At 32.5% G+C, this 19,139-nt stretch overlaps 2 protein-coding genes across 2 annotated transcripts; one reads left to right on the top strand and one right to left on the bottom strand.

Annotated features, from left to right (window-relative positions):
• The first annotated feature begins 779 nt into the window (after positions 1–779).
• Positions 780–3,304, top strand: LOC127076245 (exocyst complex component EXO70A1). Its single transcript, XM_051017844.1, has one exon. The coding sequence runs from the start codon at positions 965–967 to the stop codon at positions 2,810–2,812; it is 1,848 nt and encodes a 615-aa protein (XP_050873801.1). The 5' UTR covers positions 780–964; the 3' UTR covers positions 2,813–3,304.
• Positions 3,305–12,938: 9,634 nt separating this feature from the next.
• On the bottom strand, positions 12,939–15,748 carry LOC127076246 (uncharacterized). The gene is made up of 5 exons (XM_051017845.1): positions 15,392–15,748; positions 14,159–15,080; positions 13,924–14,019; positions 13,574–13,710; positions 12,939–13,378 (listed from the first exon to the last, which is right to left on the bottom strand). Exons 1-5 carry the CDS (start codon positions 15,589–15,591, stop codon positions 13,204–13,206), a joined length of 1,530 nt encoding a protein of 509 aa, XP_050873802.1. The 5' UTR covers positions 15,592–15,748; the 3' UTR covers positions 12,939–13,203.
• Between the last annotated feature and the right edge of the window lie 3,391 nt (positions 15,749–19,139).

A 19,139-nucleotide genomic window follows, 5' to 3' on the forward strand; every position in this document is an offset into this window, starting at 1 on the left:
GACTATAAGTTGATGACATTGTCCCAAACACGTCAGAGGATTTGAGATTTGTTGTTGCATGCCGAACTACAGTTTAACACGGTCACTATGGTGCATCTCCATAGTAGTGAACCTGATGATCGTTGTTTTTGTAGTTCAAGATGTAGCATCCTCGGGATTAATCTCATGGTCGAAACCTAGATATGACCTCCAGATAAACCGTAAGGAAAAATACATTATTAGATTAGTAAATTGGAAATATTAATATAAATTAACAAGATGATTAGTTGTTTAGTTGTAATACATCGTCTGATTCAATGTAGTTTAAAATATTTTTTAGATTCGTTACAGTGTGTTTAAAATATTTGTTGTGTTCATTCATCGAACGGATCACTTAAACAAAAAATAGTGAAAATAAATTATTTATTTATAGTATAAAGTAAATAAATGAAAATAATAATTTAAAAGAAGATTATTCTTATATTTTATAAGACAGTTTAAATAAGTTTTTTATTTATGTTTATTTGTAATTCTCTATTAAATTTAAAATATAATATAATTCATCTCAATAAACATCGACATGTAAATAAGAAATGTGATTCTAAAAATAATTCTATATAAATTATTTTCAAAGTTTTAATATAATTAATGTGATTTTTTTTTTAATATTCTCAAAAAGAAAAAGAGAAGTAACTTTTGTATAATCTACTAGTATGGTTAATCATTTATTAACCTCTGAAAAGATATCTCAAAATTGATCTAAAATTGTTATTTAACCAACACAACACAAGTTACACAACCCATACAATGATTTAGATACAGTAGATAGATGCTCTAAATCCAATTCAGACAAAATACGCCAACCTTTCCGCAGTCTCTCATTTTTCCACTTTTCATTCAAAACAATCCAAAATATCAACTCTCTCATCTCTCACACAGTTACTCCTTCACCTCTCTCTCTCTTTTCCCACACCCCCTCCCAATAATGTCCTCGCCGGAGAATCTCCCTCTAGAAACCGCTCAAAAAATCATCCTCCGATGGGACTCCACCGCCTCCGAAGAAGCTCGTGAAAAAATGATCTTCGATCACTCAACAAACCGCGACGAAATCGATCTTTACCTCCAAGCCGTCGATGAAATCCAACGCTCCATATCCTCCGCCTCTCTCTCCGATAACCACCACTCCAAACCCTCCTCCACCATCCAGATCGCCATGGCTCGCTTGGAAGACGAGTTTCGTAACATCCTTATCTCTCATACCAACTCAATCGACCCTCCCTTAGATGAAGACTCTTCGTTCTCTTCTTCCACGACAAAACGACATCAGGACTTCAAAAACGACGACGATGAAGAAAACGAAGATGATGACCAAAACGACGATAAGCTTCTGCGTTTTGATAGTACTTGCTCTGTTGCTACTACTGCGACTTCTTCAAGCTACCGTTCGACTAGCAGCATCCGTGAGATCGATCTGATACCTTCCGAAGCGGTTTCCGATCTCCGATGTATCGCCGATAGAATGATTTCCTCCGGTTATCTCCGTGAATGCATTCAGGTTTACGGAAGTGTGAGAAAATCGGCTGTGGATTTGAATTTCAAGAAACTCGGTGTTGAGAAACTAAGCATAGGTGATGTTCAGAGATTGGATTGGGAGCAGCTGGAAACGAAGATTCGGAGATGGATTAGAGCTGCAAAGGTTTGTGTTCGAACGCTTTTCGCTAGTGAAAAGAGACTCTGTGAACAAATTTTTGAAGGAATTGGTACTTCCATTGATGATGCTTGTTTTATGGAAACTGTTAAAGGTCCTGCAATTCAGCTTTTCAATTTTGCTGAAGCGATTAGTATTAGTCGTAGGTCGCCTGAGAAATTGTTTAAGATTCTTGACCTTCATGATGCTTTGATGGATTTGATACCTGATATTGATGTTGTTTTTGATTCGAAGTCGTCTGAATCGATTCGGGTTCAGGCGGCGGAGATTTTGTCGCGGTTAGCGGAAGCTGCTAGAGGGATTTTATCTGAATTTGAAAATGCTGTTTTGAAGGAGCCTTCTAAGGTTCCGGTTCCAGGTGGAACGATTCATCCTTTGACTAGGTATGTGATGAATTACATAAGCTTGATCTCTGATTATAAGCAGACTTTGTATGAGCTTATAGTTTCGAAGCCTTCCACGGGTCCTAGATATGATCCTTTGAATCCTGATATGGATTTCGATGAACTCGAAGGGAAACCGCCTTTGGCTATTCATTTGATTTGGATTATTGTTATATTGCAATTCAATTTAGATGGGAAGTCAAAGCATTATAAAGATGCTTCTTTGAGTCATTTGTTTATTATGAACAATGTTCACTATATTGTTCAGAAGGTTAGAGGGTCGCCGGAATTGAGGGAAATGATCGGCGACGATTATTTGAAGAAGTTGACTGGGAAGTTTCGACAGGCTGCTACTAGCTATCAGAGAGCAACGTGGGTTAGGGTTTTGTATTGTTTGAGGGATGAAGGGTTGCACGGGAGTGGTGGATTTTCTTCTGGGGTGTCGAGAAGTGCTTTGAGGGAAAGGTTTAAGGCTTTCAATGCTATGTTTGAGGAGGTACATAGGACTCAAGCTGTTTGGTTGATACCGGATTCACAACTTAGGGAGGAGCTTCGGATATCTATATCAGAGAAACTACTTCCTGCGTATAGATCGTTCCTTGGTCGGTTCAGGAGTCATATAGAGAGCGGAAGACATCCGGAGAATTACATTAAGTATTCTGTCGAGGATCTGGAGGATGCTGTTTTGGATTTTTTCGAAGGGATTCCTGTTTCGCAGCACACGAGAAGGAGATCTCAGTGATGATGGAGTGAAGGTTTTTTGCAACTTATTAGAAGCTAGGACAAAATATTCTTTTAATTTTTTTCACCGGAGTGTTCAGGTCGTTTTAGTGCTGCTGCTGGTTAATCCGAGATTTCTATCGCAAGCTCTCTATCTCGAGTGCTTCCATGATTCGCCGTCAAGGATTCTTCTCAGGAATAATGAAAAATATTTTAATCCTGTGAGATTGGTATGGCTTATGAAAAGCCGAAGAAGCCCTCAGCCTGAATGCTGCTTCATGTAAGCATGTTATTTGATTTCATACCACATTCTAGATTTTGTTTCTTCATTTTGTTTATATTGGTATTTATTGTTGTTTGTGTGGTTTTGTTAATTATTACTCTTAAGGTCACTCAGAAAGCTGTCTCTTTTGTAGCTTAAAAAGGAATTCTAATCTATAAAATGTGATAGTTTTGGAACTTATAGATAAGATGCATGTTGAAACTGAAATCTTAGATATGTTTCATCTTTCTACGATTTGTTTGTATCCTTTTTCTATTGTGATTATTTCAGTTGTTGATATTACACATCCTTATAGCTCGAGTTATAGAATGGAGCAACAAATATACATCACCCAACTATTTGTATTTTAGTAATTCAACTGTGTCAATGATCTTGGAGAGGATAGGTTTCTCTCTCAATGATTTTGTATGACATATTCATTGCTTTCGACAATCTGATCTCAATGAAAGGTCCAATTTATTTTTGAACTGATTGTGAATGTGGTTTGAGTCGTTTGATTTTAAACTGACACATGTGATTGACCCTACAACTGAGAATCCTTGTCCAAAGAAGAAAGACAAAAGAGAGAATAGGCATGGCAGCAGAGGCCACATCTCCGGCAAATTGTACCCTACCCTGCATCCGTTTTACATCGGAGTTGAAATTTGGATACGCATCCCTACCTCATGTGAAACTCGATTTCCCGCTCATATCCCACACACACAAACCCCACACACTGGCTACATAAAATTATGATATTGATGACTGATTTAGCAGAATATATAATTAAATAAAAGATTAATAGATATTTACTCAAGGTGTAAATAGTTCTATAAAAACCACCAATCTATTATGTCATTCAGTTTTAGTTTTAAAATAGAGAAAATAAGAGATGCACAATTTAATTATTTTACACATTATCCCATGAACGATGTGCATTTCATTGCATCATATTGTTAATTTAAAACGTCTTGAATTATTTGGCATATTGACGATTTTTTATTAGATGACCAGAAAAATTTCTTTATTTGATGCTGCATAAGCATTAAACTCTTTAAAATATGAGTGATATATATTACTAAATATATAATGTATTAAGGATAATCTATAAGTCATGAATAGAATTGCATAATAAAATGGGGTGATTATATTATATTGTTAATTATTTATAATTTTGATTTAAAATGTGCAAAAATAATTGTTAAAAATGTGCATGAAATGATAAAATTAATAAAGAAAGAACGATCGTTTGCCAAATATTTTAAAAAAGAATACAAAAATTCTTTATACATTCACATGAATACCTCCTTCCATATTTACAAAATCAACGAGAGTTTTAACGGTATGCGCGCTTTCAACATCGTACACGATACCAACATTGTATACGATACAGACACGGAAACGATCATAATAATTTTAAAAAATAAATAAGTTAAATCTAATCACATGTGTCATTATCCAAGACCGGCCTAATCAATCCAGAAACCTATTCTAATTTTAAAAGGCTTAAATTAAAAAATATATATATAAAAAATACAATTATATATTAACCAAATCAAACAACAATAAAAATCAAATTATTATTTAAATTATAAAAAAATAATTCATACAACTTAATTTTTCTAATTACTTAAAAAGAATCTTTCTCAAAATATATTTTTTGAAGTGAATTCATCATTAAATCTGTCTCCAAAATATTCTTAAACAATTAATAAATAAAATTATAAATAAAAAATAAAAATTAACAATTACAAAATAAAAATAAACAATAATTAAAAAATGAAAGAAAGAATATTAAATCTTCAATTTTATTTAATTTTTATATTTTCTATTCATCTTTAAATAGTTTAAATCACTAACATTTATCATAATAATAAAAAAAATATATACAATAATAAATAGAAAAAATGGATACAAAATAAAAAAATGAATGCAACAGTGATTTAAAAAAAAAATGAAATCAGAGGGATCCAACGTACACCAGTCATTTAAAAAAATGAAATCAGGAGGATCAACCCGCAAAAATAATAGAAAAAATGGATGCAACAACAATTATTAGAAAAAATAAATTCAAGATAATTTAACCCACAACATTTACTATTATGTTTCAAATTTGTTTTGTTTTCACGGGATCATTGACAAATTTATATTTATTTTTTATTTTTTATTTTATAATTATAATATTAACTATATATTTTAAAACAAAATATTACCACTTAATATATATATATATATATATATATATATATATATATATATATATATATATATATATATATATATATTATATATATATATATATATATATATATATATATATATATATAATATATATATATATATATATATATATATATATATATATATATATATATATATATATATATGAGATTAATTGTTATGCACTGTCAGTGTAAAAAATTTTACATCCTCAATACATCACAATCATCCGTTTGGGTTACTTTACATGTGATTATAGAAAAAGTCAAACTTCTCTAAAAAATGAATGGCTGTGATTAACTGACAGTGTAAAATATCTTTACACTGTCAGTGCATTTCAATTAAACTCTCTCTCTCTCTCTCTCTCTCTCTCTCTCTCTCTCTCTCTCTCTCTCTCTCTCTCTCTCTCTCTCTCTCTCTCTCTCTCTCTCTCTCTCTCTCTCTCTCTCTCTCTCTCTCTCTCTCTCTCTCTCTCTCTCTTCTCTCTCTCTCTCTCTCTCTCTCTCTCTCTCTCTCTCTCTCTCTCTCTCTCTCTCTCTCTCTCTCTCTCTCTCTCTCTCTCTCTCTCTCTCTCTCTCTCTCTCTCTCTCTCTCTCTATATATATATATATATATATATATATATATATATATATATATATATATATATATATATATATAATATATATATATATATATATATATATATATATCACTTCAACTTTGAAAGTTATGTGGTTGTTCTTTCGACTTTATTGATGAAGAGTCTCTATTAAAACTTAAAATTATCCAATAAAATTTTAGAAGTATACTTGTGAATGCATTTCTTTACACACCTCATTTATTCGCAAGTGAGTCACACTCTCCATAAATTAGTCTAACAATGTTTCTTCTTAAAAATTACAAAAATATACTATAATAATCACATTTTAGACAGTGAAATTAGATATTTTTAAGAAATACACTCATGTGTCATATTCTAATTTTGTCTTCCCCATTCTCTCTATTCATTTTTCTTAATTCATTTATATTTTTGCATTCATTATATTTTTCCAATAAAGTCAAGGTCAAGATGAAAGTTAGGGTTTTAAGATTGATCATTTTCATTCCATTGCATTTTATAATTTGATCATTTTAAAATCATGTTTAAAAAATAAATAGAAAGTCCATTGATTTATTTCATTCATTATTTTATATCATTTCCCATGACACTTTTTGCATCATAAAATACAAAAACTATTAGTAATATCATCAGCATTATTATTCAAACATAAACCAAAGTCTATTCTCTATTTTACATTATGACTGTCATCTTTACCATTTCATTTCCATTATCCATCATACAAATAAATAAATTTCACTCCATTCATCATCACATATTATTACCTCTTCATTAGTTGAATTCAAAGGAGAAAAAAAAATAAAAAAATAAAAAAAAGCATTCATTCACATCCAACATTCTAATCCTATACATCCAACTTACATAAATTTAATTAAAGCCATACAACTCCCTTTACATCCATTTATCCTTACTACATACATACATTATACATTAATTCCATAGCGGCATATACATACATATTCAAAATCACACTTTGCTCACCAAGTGACGCAAATTTTACTACCCTACACTCACGCTTTAAACTCGCCACATTGCAATTCCCCCCAAAACTCCTTCACACACTTACACCTTTCCCTTCAAAGCTCGCCTCCCAGGATCACTACACTCCCTCAAATATCTTATAAAAACCACCATTCATTCATTCTAAAAGAATACCTAAAAAAATCCTTATCGAAAATTTCAAACCACATCACTTTAGAGCTCATTTTCATAAAACATTGGAGAGTTTTATGATTGAAAATCTCAAGCTTTGAGCTACCTCCTGCATCATCCCATGGAAGAAAAGAAGAAGGAGATTCAGAAAAGGGAAACGAGGAAGAAAAGAAGGAGATGGAGAATAAGAACGTACCTGAAGGTTGTGGTCTTGCCGGAGCTCTTGTCGGAGACCTGGAGAATCCAGGTTCCGACGAGGTTTTTCTTTCACCGTTTCCTTCAACTTTTTCATGTCTATTCATGTATTTATTTGCGTATTTACCATTTCTACTGCTTTCAATTTTTGTAATATGTTGTAATTTGTGCAAAATCATTGAGAAACGAGGTTAAGGTTCCGCTTAGGGAAATGAAAGATTTATGTTTATCTTGAATTGTTTGATAAATCGACGTTGGGTTTATGGGTGTTGTGGGTTGGGTTAGGTCTAATTTCATTAAATTCCATACCCGACCCAATCAATAGTATTTAGTTTGGGTTGAGTAGTCAACCCATATTTATAAGACTAAATTCGAACCAAACCAACCCACTCATCAATGAATTAGGTTGGGTTGGGTTCGTAGGTCATCCACTAAATATAATTTTTAAATTTTAAATAAAATATCAATTTAATTAACACATTTATTTTACAAAAATATTTAAAAAATATTACCAGTTAATACCTAAAAACTATTTTACGATTCAGATCAAGTTAGAAAAATATATAAATGATGTAAAGTATAATTTAAAAAGTAAGATATATATCTCTTTGAATAAATAAATTTGATCTCTCAAATTTGATTTAGACTTAGGCTTTTACAATTAATAAAAACTATAATTATATTAAAAATATATATGCATTATAAGAATTATGCTAGATAATTTATAAATAAAATAAAATAAAAATAACGTGAAATATCAATGGGTTGGATTTCGGGTTTGTGGATTTAAAAATTCAAACATGTTATCCGAACCAAATACCAATGGGTTTGAATTGGTTAGTTCGGGTTAGACACGTACATAATTTGGTTGAATTGGGTTGGGTGAGTGAATTTGCAAGTTGGTCTGTACCCATGAACATCCCTAGCTGGATTCGTAATCGTGAGGTAAAATTGAGAGCAGTTTGCGTTGTGAGATTTTGGATTTGACGAGTTTGTGTTAGAATCTAGATTGAAGATGAACATGTTCTTCAAATGTTCATTTGTTGTTCATCACACTGCCTTGTTTAATCAAAAAGACATGTAAATTCACGTTGAATCGTGTTTGCGTGTTGAAAGAGGGAGAGTGGAAATAATTTGATAAGAGAAAAAGGAAAATGGAATGTTAATCATGTGCACCTTCTCATTCTTTTAATCTCCTTCCATATTTCATGGATAACATGTGGCTTTCCTTTGAACCACAAGATCTATATACTTTGGTATTTAACCTGGAGTCCCATGCAGGGACCCCACCATAACACACCATGCCTTCTTTTATGGACCCTTAGATCTCGTTGGCAAGCTGATCTAATGCATGAGGTTGAGTCAACGATATTGAATCCCTTGGTCATGTTGATTGGGCCTTGCAACCATGTGTCTTATACTATTCACGCCCCCACTTTTGTTTTATTTGCTACTTCGTTTTTATTTACATTGTTTTTTCTTGTTTATTTAAGTGGACCTTTAGCCCAATTTCTTTTATTCTTGTATCACTCTCATATAAAACTTGCACCCCTTCCCATCATTTGTTTTATTTTATTTTTTAATTAATTAGTTTAATTAATAAAAAATACTTTAATAAATAAAATCAAACATTTTAAAATAAAAACTCTTAATCAATATCAAGATTTTCAAAACCAAATTAAAAAACCTTTTTCTATCAGAATCAAACCTTTTTTCTTCAAAATAATGTGAATCAAACACTTGATCTCATCAAGTTCTTGTTTTCAAATTTAATCGTTTTGAAAACCTTTTTTTTGCAATAAATAATCGGTTGAAAAAAGATTGGATGGACGTAACTATCTTACCCAGTCCCCGAGTATTTCAATAATGGTCGTACTTAGCATATCGTTTGAGTACTCGTCGTCAGTTTTAATATACATTAAATAATCGAATCTAGTTCATTCTTTCGTAGACGAAAAAGATTAGTTGGACGTAATTGTCCTCCCTAGTCCCGAGTATTTGTGTGATGGTCGTACTAATTAGACAAAAAAGTGGAGTAATGATAACACATGTACAGGTATGGCACTGAGGATACATTTAGGAAAAGTTGTCATGATTTCAGTGACGTCAGCACACTACTTTGAATAATGTCGAAAGTCTTTTAAAAAAATGCCACCTTTCTCTTTCGGTGAAGACTCGGCCGAAAGTGGCATTTGTTAGCCAATATTTTCGACATCGCTAGTTTGACGAAGAAAAGTTAATGTCAAGAAGAGATATGGTCAGGTTTGAAGTTACTTGGTGATATTTTGTTCAACCAATGTTTGGTCAACTTCGACATGTTTGTTTTCACATTTGTGGAACTTAGCATATATTGGGAAATGTTGAAAGATGGCTAAGACTTCGATTATGACCACTTACAAAAGGATAAGATCAAGTAACCGTCATTTAAAGATATATGGGCATTGAAGACATGTGGGAGTCTGTCATTTGCCCCAAGACCACATAGAAGGGTACATGTTGAGCATGCGAGTCACAATTGTCAAAAACAAATATATTTTCACTAGTATATATAGATAGTATCTGCGTAGGGATTGAGGGGTGACAAATCATATACAAAAACTTTGTAGAACTTAAAGTATCCATTTCAAAGAGAAAAATAAGTTTGTGAGGCAATATATGATCTTGCACGCCATCTTTTACTCATTTAATTGAAACCATTTGCGTCATTTATTGAACATTTACTTTGCTTTCATTGTCTTTATATTTATTTTACTCCAGTTCTTTTCTCTGACCCAGTCGGCAACTTTACTTAATTTATAGTTTATTTGTCGAACTTATGAACATTCAAAAACCACTTGTAGAATTTACGCACAATATGTTCTAGGGTTCACTAGTCAATCCTGCAAGTAACAATTTTTAAGACTATCGCTTATTTACCAAAAATTACATTAAATACATCCGGTTTGAGAACTTTGATTTTGTGACCACTTTGCCTTTCAACCATGGACTTGAACTTTTTAAACACTTCAAGTACCTCATTCTTTCTCTTGATTAGGTACGTCAATAGTTTTCTACTATGATCAATAAATGCGACAAAATATATATTTCCACCAATCGAATCAACTTGCATCGGTCCACACACATCTGAATACATCACTTTAAGGTGACACTTGGTTCTAAAACATGCATCCTTGCTTAATTTTTCTTTATGTCGATTCTCTTGCACACATTCTTCACAAATTTCAGCCGGTATGTTATTCAATGGCAGCTTCGTCCTCATTCCGTTATTTTTCAAGGCATTGAGATCTCTAAAGTTGAGATGCCCAACCCTATCGTGCCATAACAACTATTCTCTACTAGTTGCAGTAGCAAGACAACTATGCTCAATAAACTTCAACTCAACTTTGAAAGTTCTATTTGGAGCCATAGGATATTTTAAGATCAAAACCCCGTTTGCATCCATAATGCGTAATGTCTTGTTCTCCATATGAATCTGGTAAGCCTTCTCAAGCAAATGATCAATACTTAGAAGATTACACTTGATTACGGTGATATACAATACATCATTTATCAAATAATGTCCATCATCCCTTCTCTTGATCGATACATCACTGACCCCTTCTGCCGCTAGAGTGGTATCATCCACAAACTTAACTTTGTTCTTCATGGCACGATTGATTGTAACAAACCAATCATTATTTCTTGTCATATGCGTTGAACATATGAAGTCCAAATACCATTAGTGTCTGCATTGCACTTCTTCCTTCAAAGTTACCATTGCATTTTCTTTAGCATGTAACCAGTTGGCATAAAACTGCAACCGATTACACTTTAATTCTGCAGCGTTTTTCAAATTGTTGTTGATGTCTTGCAACTTGTTGTTGCTGCATTCTCCTTCTGTAATCATGACCAAGCGTGTCCTCATCGAACACTTGGCGTGAAACTCTAACTTCATCTTCTTGAAGTTCTTTCTTTTTAGCATTACATTCTCATGCAAAATGGTCAAGCTTTTGACAATTATAGCACTGCACACTACTTTTATCAACCATCTTTCTTCCTCCTAGATTGCCTCTTCTAGAGTTGTTTGATCCAGCAGCCCTATTCTCACTGTTTTCACCCTTTGGGAATGTTGAATTCTTGAAATTTTAGGACTCTCTTCCATCAAAATTCTGAAAGTTCCCTCTACCTTTACTCATGGATAAATTTCATTTCGCCTTCTTGCCTCTCTTATTAAAACAGGCTTGCAAAGAGATCTCCATTTTTGCCATATCAACATTCATTTCCTCCATTCTCTACTCATGTGCTTCAAGAGAGATTCGCAGCTTCTCTTTGCTCGTCGTTTCAAGATCCTCTGGTTCCTCAATCGCAACCACCAAATTGTCAAATCTTGGCGTCAGAACGCAAAATTTTCGCGACAACATATTGCTATGTGATTGTTTCTCCATACACCTTTGCTTGGTTCACAAACAGGAAATGACCCTCTCCCGTTATTTTTTTGTTCAGTGTAATCTCAATGGTTCATTTTACTTTATTTTAGGTTATAAAATTAATAAAAAAAATTAGTTTAATGACATAAATAATCATTGGACAACATGTAGTTAATTTTTCACCGGAGAGAATCTCCACTCGTTCACCAACCGAGTAATTCTCGTCGTGAAATCATTTATGGTCTCCTTCTCCTCCATTTGAATCAACTCAATCTGGCATTTGTGAGTTTGTAACCTCACAACCTTCGTCTTCTCCAAAATTTTCCCCGCTTGCTTCGATGATTTGCAATCACCAACTTTTTCAAAATTATTCACATCCACACATTGATGGATAAAAAACAACGCATTAAAATCTATCGTCTTCTCCTTCTTATGCTTAGATCGTTGTGCATCTTCTACAAGTGTAGTTACTTCATTTGATCATTTCAAGAACATCTTGATAGCCAAATAACACCTTCACTTGTTTGCACCATTTATCGTAATTCTTTGCATCGAGAATTAGGATATAAGCCATGTTTGCATACTAGGTGTTTGATGTATCGAAACTGCCTCTTAATGTCAAATATTGAAACTTAGAATCACAAGGTTAATGAAAATGGTGAATAATTGAGTGTAGAGAGGGAGGAAGAATGAGAAAGAGTAATAATTAAGGATGAAAATATACAATCTTTTCAATCATAAAATAAAAAAAAATAAAAAATAAAAAAAACATGATGAGGTACAATTAACTAATTATTGCAATTATGCAAACCGGTTATATTATGTTATAGTAGCTGAAACTAGGGAAAACTACACAGGTGTAATCGCACTTTGCTTTTGACTCAGTTTTTACATAAAAGTTCCAATATGTTACCGGTTACACTAGTATACGAACCGATTATATGCACATAAATTACTCTTTTCTCTAAATATTTGCTATAAGAATATTCACAAGAACATCTGTAAATATTCTTCAACAAATCCAAATGAATTTTCTTAGCTGAGATTCAACTTTGAAGAGAACTAGGACTTTTTATTGAGTGAAAGTTTGATATTTTAAATGGCATAATTGAAATGGAAGAGGATTTAAAACAATTCAATATATAAAAAATTAGAACAATGTGAAAACGAACTAAAAAGGAATAGGATCCTGAACCCCTTTCATCATCAATCCATATAATAGTCATTAGTAAAATGTATCCAGCTGGAAACTTGAAAAAGAAAAAAAAGTTATAGAAAGTGTCCCCCACATGTATGCTTCCATGCACATGGATAATAATAATAATAATGATATACATAAAAAATACTTCATAATTGAAGAAAGTTTCTTTGTACTAGAAAACTGAACTGAACTGAACTATACTTCTATCATGGAATTCAGACTCACAAGTAACTGTGCTAACAGATTAAGAACAAAGAAGACTAATCAGAAAAATAATAAATAAAAGGAAAGAGTTTTAGAGCTAATTTTCAATAAAAGAAAAGAGTTATAGAGCTAAGGATACAATGGAACTATAGAACCAAGGCTATATTCTAGCTTATTCTCTTTTATCTTCTTCTAAATCATCATTTGAAGTTCCATTGTTGTCTTGTACTGGCCTTACATCTGGAACACTTCTAACATCCTTTGTTGAAATAGACGACGGTTTTATGAGCGTCAAAGTAGTATCATCTCTGTCAAACTCCTCGCTCCCATCGTCACGGTAAGCATATCTGTCAAGAACAGCAACAAAGGTGAGATACAAATGAGGTATATGAACATAGAGCATGGGAGAGAAAGCTCGTCTTGTCATAAGTTGTTCCCAAACAGTTTCACAAGTGCTTATGTCAGTAGATAAACTCAAATAAATCGATAAAAGTAGGCCATAAATCACAATACGGAAGTAAAGACGGAGGTGCGAATTTTACCGCGTTGAATTTTGAGATGGTGCCCAGAGAACACAGATGACACACAGGAGAGAGTAGGATAGAACTTGCCAAAAGGCTGGGATGATCCAAGCATTTTGCCATTGCTCATTGTATATATCATTTGATTTGAAATACAGCTGAAAGAAACTTGGTAAGGTAAGCGCAAGAAATATCGAAAACTTAATGATATTCTATTTTGCCGAACATTTCTTGATCTAGTCTAGACTAAAATTCCTTTTAATTTATTCATAGCATCTGATTTCATAAACCAATGGAGCTCGACTCAATCATCAAAACTAGGCATAGTTAGTATAGAAAGTAATTGAAATGTGTTTCTGCTCGGGAATTACCTCATAACATATCCATCCCACAGATACCACCACAGCTACTGCCAAAGCATTGGTGAACTTCCGATACATATCTAATTTTATCATCATCCTTCTAGCCTGTCACGTTGCATAAGCATTTTATGTTACATCTTCGAGAAATAACTACTATATGTGAAACGTAAGAAAAGGTTCACATGATTTTTCATGAAACAAGAATATATCATGATATTATAGACTTGTTTGTTGATGAGAGTACCTGAAGTTTATTTAACGTTGCAGACAATGAAGTGAAAATCCAAAGAATGAAGAACACATCTAATACCGCAGCGGGAAGAACCAAAAAAAGTTTTGCTTTACCCGAAAGATCACTTATTGCACCAACATGTTCTACCAATTCAAGAACTTCAGATGCAACAAAGAAGGTTCCACCAAGCATAACAACCTTCGATGTAAGGCCTCCAAGGGTAGGTCTCACAACACCGTAGCCCATTGAAACGATCAAAATGATCAACCGTGCAATAGTTCTCTTAACAGTTCCAAACGTAACTGCCCATATGGTCGTCCCGGTTGGCCTGACTCCTGTTTCGCTAAATTCAGCATAGTCAAAGTACCAAAAAGCCATCTCAAACATTCCTAGTGTTATCACTAGTGTGATGCAGTTTTGCAGTGGAAATATTTCCTTCCAAAATCTAACATATTGAAAGAACCAAAACACACCAAGCAACACATACGCGAAAGACATGAACTGGAAGAAAATTTTCATCGGTGCCATTCTACCGGGAAGATAACCCGATGGATTCTTCCATACAGTTTTCCCTTCTACAACCAATTCCTTAAGCCTCGGATCACAATGAATGAAATACAAATTATACATCCCAGTTTTCGTGATCTGTATAGATTTCAACGGCAGCTCTGCCACTTCATCGTCCATCTCGAAAGCAACACCAAAAACTTGAGGCCAATCCGAATTCACGGTGGTAGAAGGACGGTGAATGACACGCCCTTCATTGCACACACCGAGTTTAGCCAGATCACCAGTGCAACAAACGGCCCGTTGACCCCCATAGGCCGAACCACCAATCATCTCTCTATCTTCAACTTCAAAAACAACAGCTTGAATCGGCCATGAGCTAAAGTTTGATAATTCCTTGTTTCTACGGAATGTGACTTTATCAAACCTGGTTTTTATATAACAAAATAAAATCCCAATTAACAAAAAAATCAGCATAATATCTTTTTACATTTCAATGTATCAAAATCAAACTGTGAAATAATCAGCTTATAACAAATGCTACTTTTAACTAACAATCTACAAACACACACTGCACTGAAAAGCTGAATATAGAAATTGAAGAAACATGTAAAAGAATTCTAAATCTGGCATGATGTAACTACCCAAGAGAGTGTAATGAAATGAAGAAAAACGTAAAAAGGAAAGACATTTAAGCGAAAGAGAAAAACCCCAAAAAGGGATGTGAAGTGGAAGTACCTAATGAAAGAGTCGGGAATTGAAGGTGAGACGGAAGTTTCATTGAGGGTAGATGAGTAAATTCCTTCGCTGCCTCCATGGACGACAAAGGCGTTACCTTTGACAGAGAAAGTTTCGCTTCTGTAATCGTGAACGGAAGCTTGTGTTTGGAGAAATATGATGAGGAAGAGAGTGGTAACGAGAGTAGCTATAGGAGACATTTTAGAGAGAGAGTGAGAGAGAGAATGAAGTGTTGGAGAGAGAAAGATGGTTGTGGATCTGTGTGAGGAGTGAAGAAGGGGTTTTGGTTTGTCTGAACTTGGAACTGTGAAGAAGAAGAAGAAGAAGAAGAGTAACTCAATTTCACATTACTGCAAAATCAAATATATTTAATAATTTAAAAATAAGAAAATTTTACATTAAAATTTTTCAGCATATTAATTTTCTTTTTACATTAAGTCATGATTCAATTTTTTACTACATGTATATGAGTGTGATTATTATTTCTCTCCTTATAAATTCATTTTAAGTGTTTCTTATGCAATGTTTTCTTTTTCAAATTATTATTATTTTTTAATTAATAATATAATATTAATTATTTTTCTTTTAAAAAAAATTTATTTGTTATATTTCAATTCACCAATTATTTTATACTTTAATACAAATATTTTAACTAAATTATTTTATTATCAAATCAATACAATATAATTAGTTTTTCTTCTACAACTCAGATTGAGATGTCAAATGTTGCAGGTGAAGGGGGAGACTAAGATAGAACGGCATTGATTTCTATAAAATAACAAATAAATATTTTAAATTCAATTTGATTATTTTTTTTATACAAATGTTGTCGGTGCCATGGATGTCACTTACGTCGTGTTCTGTCTGAGTTAATGAAATCAATAATAAGTTGTTTTATTCAAATTAAACAAATAGATACTATAATTTTTTTTTCTTTTTTTAACATTATATTTATTAAAAATTGATAAAACTCTAAATGATAATCTACAAAGAAATGCACGCACAACACTAAAGTTAATTTATCGACCCTAAAATTAACCTTCAAAATCAAAACATGCCTCCAAATTTATAAGACTATCTACCATAAAATTATTAATTGAATATATATTAGATTTTAATTTATCGATCTTAACAAACATTGCAAATGGAAAATCGAAACACTTCCATAGTAACTCTCTTCATATGCTTTATTTCAATTTTCGTTTGTTTACTTGTTAGTTCAAATCATAAAACTGCATCTTTGTGTGTTTAATTTTTTTCATATATGATGAAATTTAATAACATAGATATTGCTATTTTGATTGCCGTAATATGGTGTATTTCATTAAATATTTAAATAAGACTCATCAATTACTCAATTTGAAGGACTCAAAAAAACTACTATATACTCCACTTTACAAGATGATCGATAGTGTTACTACTAATTCTTGAGCACTAAGTGATTAATGTTCCTCCAACTAAAAGGATGCACTATGTAATAGATTTTATGTCATCTATGTCACCGTACCAATTTGAATTAGGGTATTGATGTAATTTGTAGCTTCTTTTGTAACAAACTATTAGAATTATGATGCTACTATCAATTGTGTCTTTGATGTATCTTAAGTTCCTCTTTGTTGCTTCTAGACGTGATGATTTTGGTCTCTTCATAAATTCACTCATAATTTCTTCATTGTATACTACGCTGGAAAAGGTTAGAACATGATTGTAATGCTTCATCCCAAATCTCTTAGTGTGTTTCTTTTGATGCATGATCACCCCTCTATAAATTCTTTGAAACTTTGCATCGAAGAAATATGAAATGTGATCTAAGACAGCCATATGAAATACCTTCATCATGTCCTTCTTGAAATCACTTATTTAGGATTCATTGTTACCCTTTACTAACAAGTTATCCACATAAAGACATATAATAATCACCCCCCCTTTTTTAGTGTCTTTTCTAATGCAGAATCATTGTTCAACACACACTTAACTAAACCAATTTTATATATGACCATGTTTATCTTTTTGTTCCATACTCTAGCATACTCTAATTTCCTGTTTGAGCTTTTTCTCAATTTGCAAGGCTTTGATTCTTGATTCTTCTCATCAAAACCAAGAGGTTGTACAACAAAAGATCTCTTTATCTAAGGGTCTATTTAGAAAAGAAAATTTCACATTCATCTGATACATAAACCAATTGTTAATACTGATTATAACAACGACTAGTTTTATCGTCTTAATTTTGGCAACTAGTGCAAAAACTTCTTCAAAATCGATGTCTTTCCTTTGAAGAAATCCCCTAGCAACTAATGTGATCTTGTACCTAACTACTTCACTTTTAACTTTCAATTTCACCTTATATACCCGCTTAATACCAATTGATTTCTTTTCTTGAGGTAGGACAAATGTCTCTTATGTTGTTATTTTCAATTGATTCCACTTCCTCCTCAATTGCAGATATCCACTTAGGATCTTTCAATGAAATATTCATATTCAAAGGCTCATATTCTACAAATAATTTAATGTGAACAAGCTTGTCGTCTTTTGTTACTTTATCATTTGAAATCATTTCACAATCTTGAACAGACATGTTTATTTGTCTATAGATTCTTGTGTCAGTTTATACTTGTGTTTCATTGTTAGAATTTGAGTCTTTAAACATTCCTCTTACTAAATTCTTTTCTTTATTGTTGCATCAACCTCATTCCTTCATTTCATCAATAATTACAGGTTTATTGATCACCACATGTTTGCTCATAGGATCATAGAGTTTGTAACCACTAATTGGATGATACCTTGTAAGTATAATACCTTTAGATTTCTTAACCTGGGTCTTTTTTCGAACAACATTCTTTATGTGTTTTACCTTTTCAACCTCCTGGTTGGACATTTGTTTAACACATAGGTGGCAATGGACACAACTTTTTTCCCATTATTATTTTGGCAAGTGTTTTCTCTTTGGCATTCTTATTGCCACATTCATAATTTTTTTCTCCCAATATTATCATTTTTTTTGGTGTATATGGTGGCATTACATTATGATCACTATCCATTCTTTATAACATAAAACAACAAAAACATTTGGCATACTCACCTCCTTCATTAGGACTTAGTGTTTTAATCTTGTGACCATTTTGTATCTCTACCATAGACTTAAACTTTTCAAACACTTCTTACACTTCACTTTTATTCTTTAGCAAATAACTCCTCAATTTTCTACTAAAATCATCAATAAATATAACAAGTATTTGTTACTTCCAATTGAATCAACTTAAATTTGTCCACAAACATTATAATACAACACCTCAATAGTGAAATTAGTCTTACTTTGTGCATCTTTATTGAAATTGCTCCTATGTTGCTTGGATTGTTCACACTCTTCACATACTTCTGATGGAACTTAAATTGTAGGTAACCTAAAACCCTGTTTTTTTCTTCATGATATTGAGATCTCTAAATTTGAAATGTTTGAGCCTATAGTAGCATATCCATTCTTTCCTGTTTACCACTAGCGTTTGAAATTTGTGTTCCAATACATGAAGCTCAATCTCAAAGGTTCTATTTTTTAGAATAGGAGTCTTCAAGTCTAGATTTCCATTTGCATCATACACTCTAGTCATTATCTTCTATTGAAATCATGTAATTCTTCCCAAGTAGTTGCACTACAAGAAATCCAAGTATTACCGCTAACATTTTCGATGGACCTTAGTCCCACATAAATTTGCGGTGACTTTTATACCTTTGCGACGGACTAGACCTACAT

The sequence above is a fragment of the Lathyrus oleraceus genome, chromosome 4, assembly GCF_024323335.1.
Source record: "Lathyrus oleraceus cultivar Zhongwan6 chromosome 4, CAAS_Psat_ZW6_1.0, whole genome shotgun sequence".
Lineage (NCBI taxonomy): Eukaryota > Viridiplantae > Streptophyta > Magnoliopsida > Fabales > Fabaceae > Lathyrus > Lathyrus oleraceus.

Excerpts from the sequence above, each read along its gene's own strand:
- LOC127076245 (XM_051017844.1), top strand. The coding sequence starts at position 965 with ATGTCCTCGCCGGAGAATCTCCCTCTAGAAACCGCTCAAAAAATCATC.
- LOC127076246 (XM_051017845.1), bottom strand. The coding sequence starts at position 15,591 with ATGTCTCCTATAGCTACTCTCGTTACCACTCTCTTCCTCATCATATTT. Across the intron at positions 14,020-14,158 it reads CAACGTTAAATAAACTTCAG|GCTAGAAGGATGATGATAAA; the intron begins GTACTCTCATCA and ends GCAACGTGACAG. Across the intron at positions 13,711-13,923 it reads TGGGATGGATATGTTATGAG|CTGTATTTCAAATCAAATGA; the intron begins GTAATTCCCGAG and ends AGTTTCTTTCAG.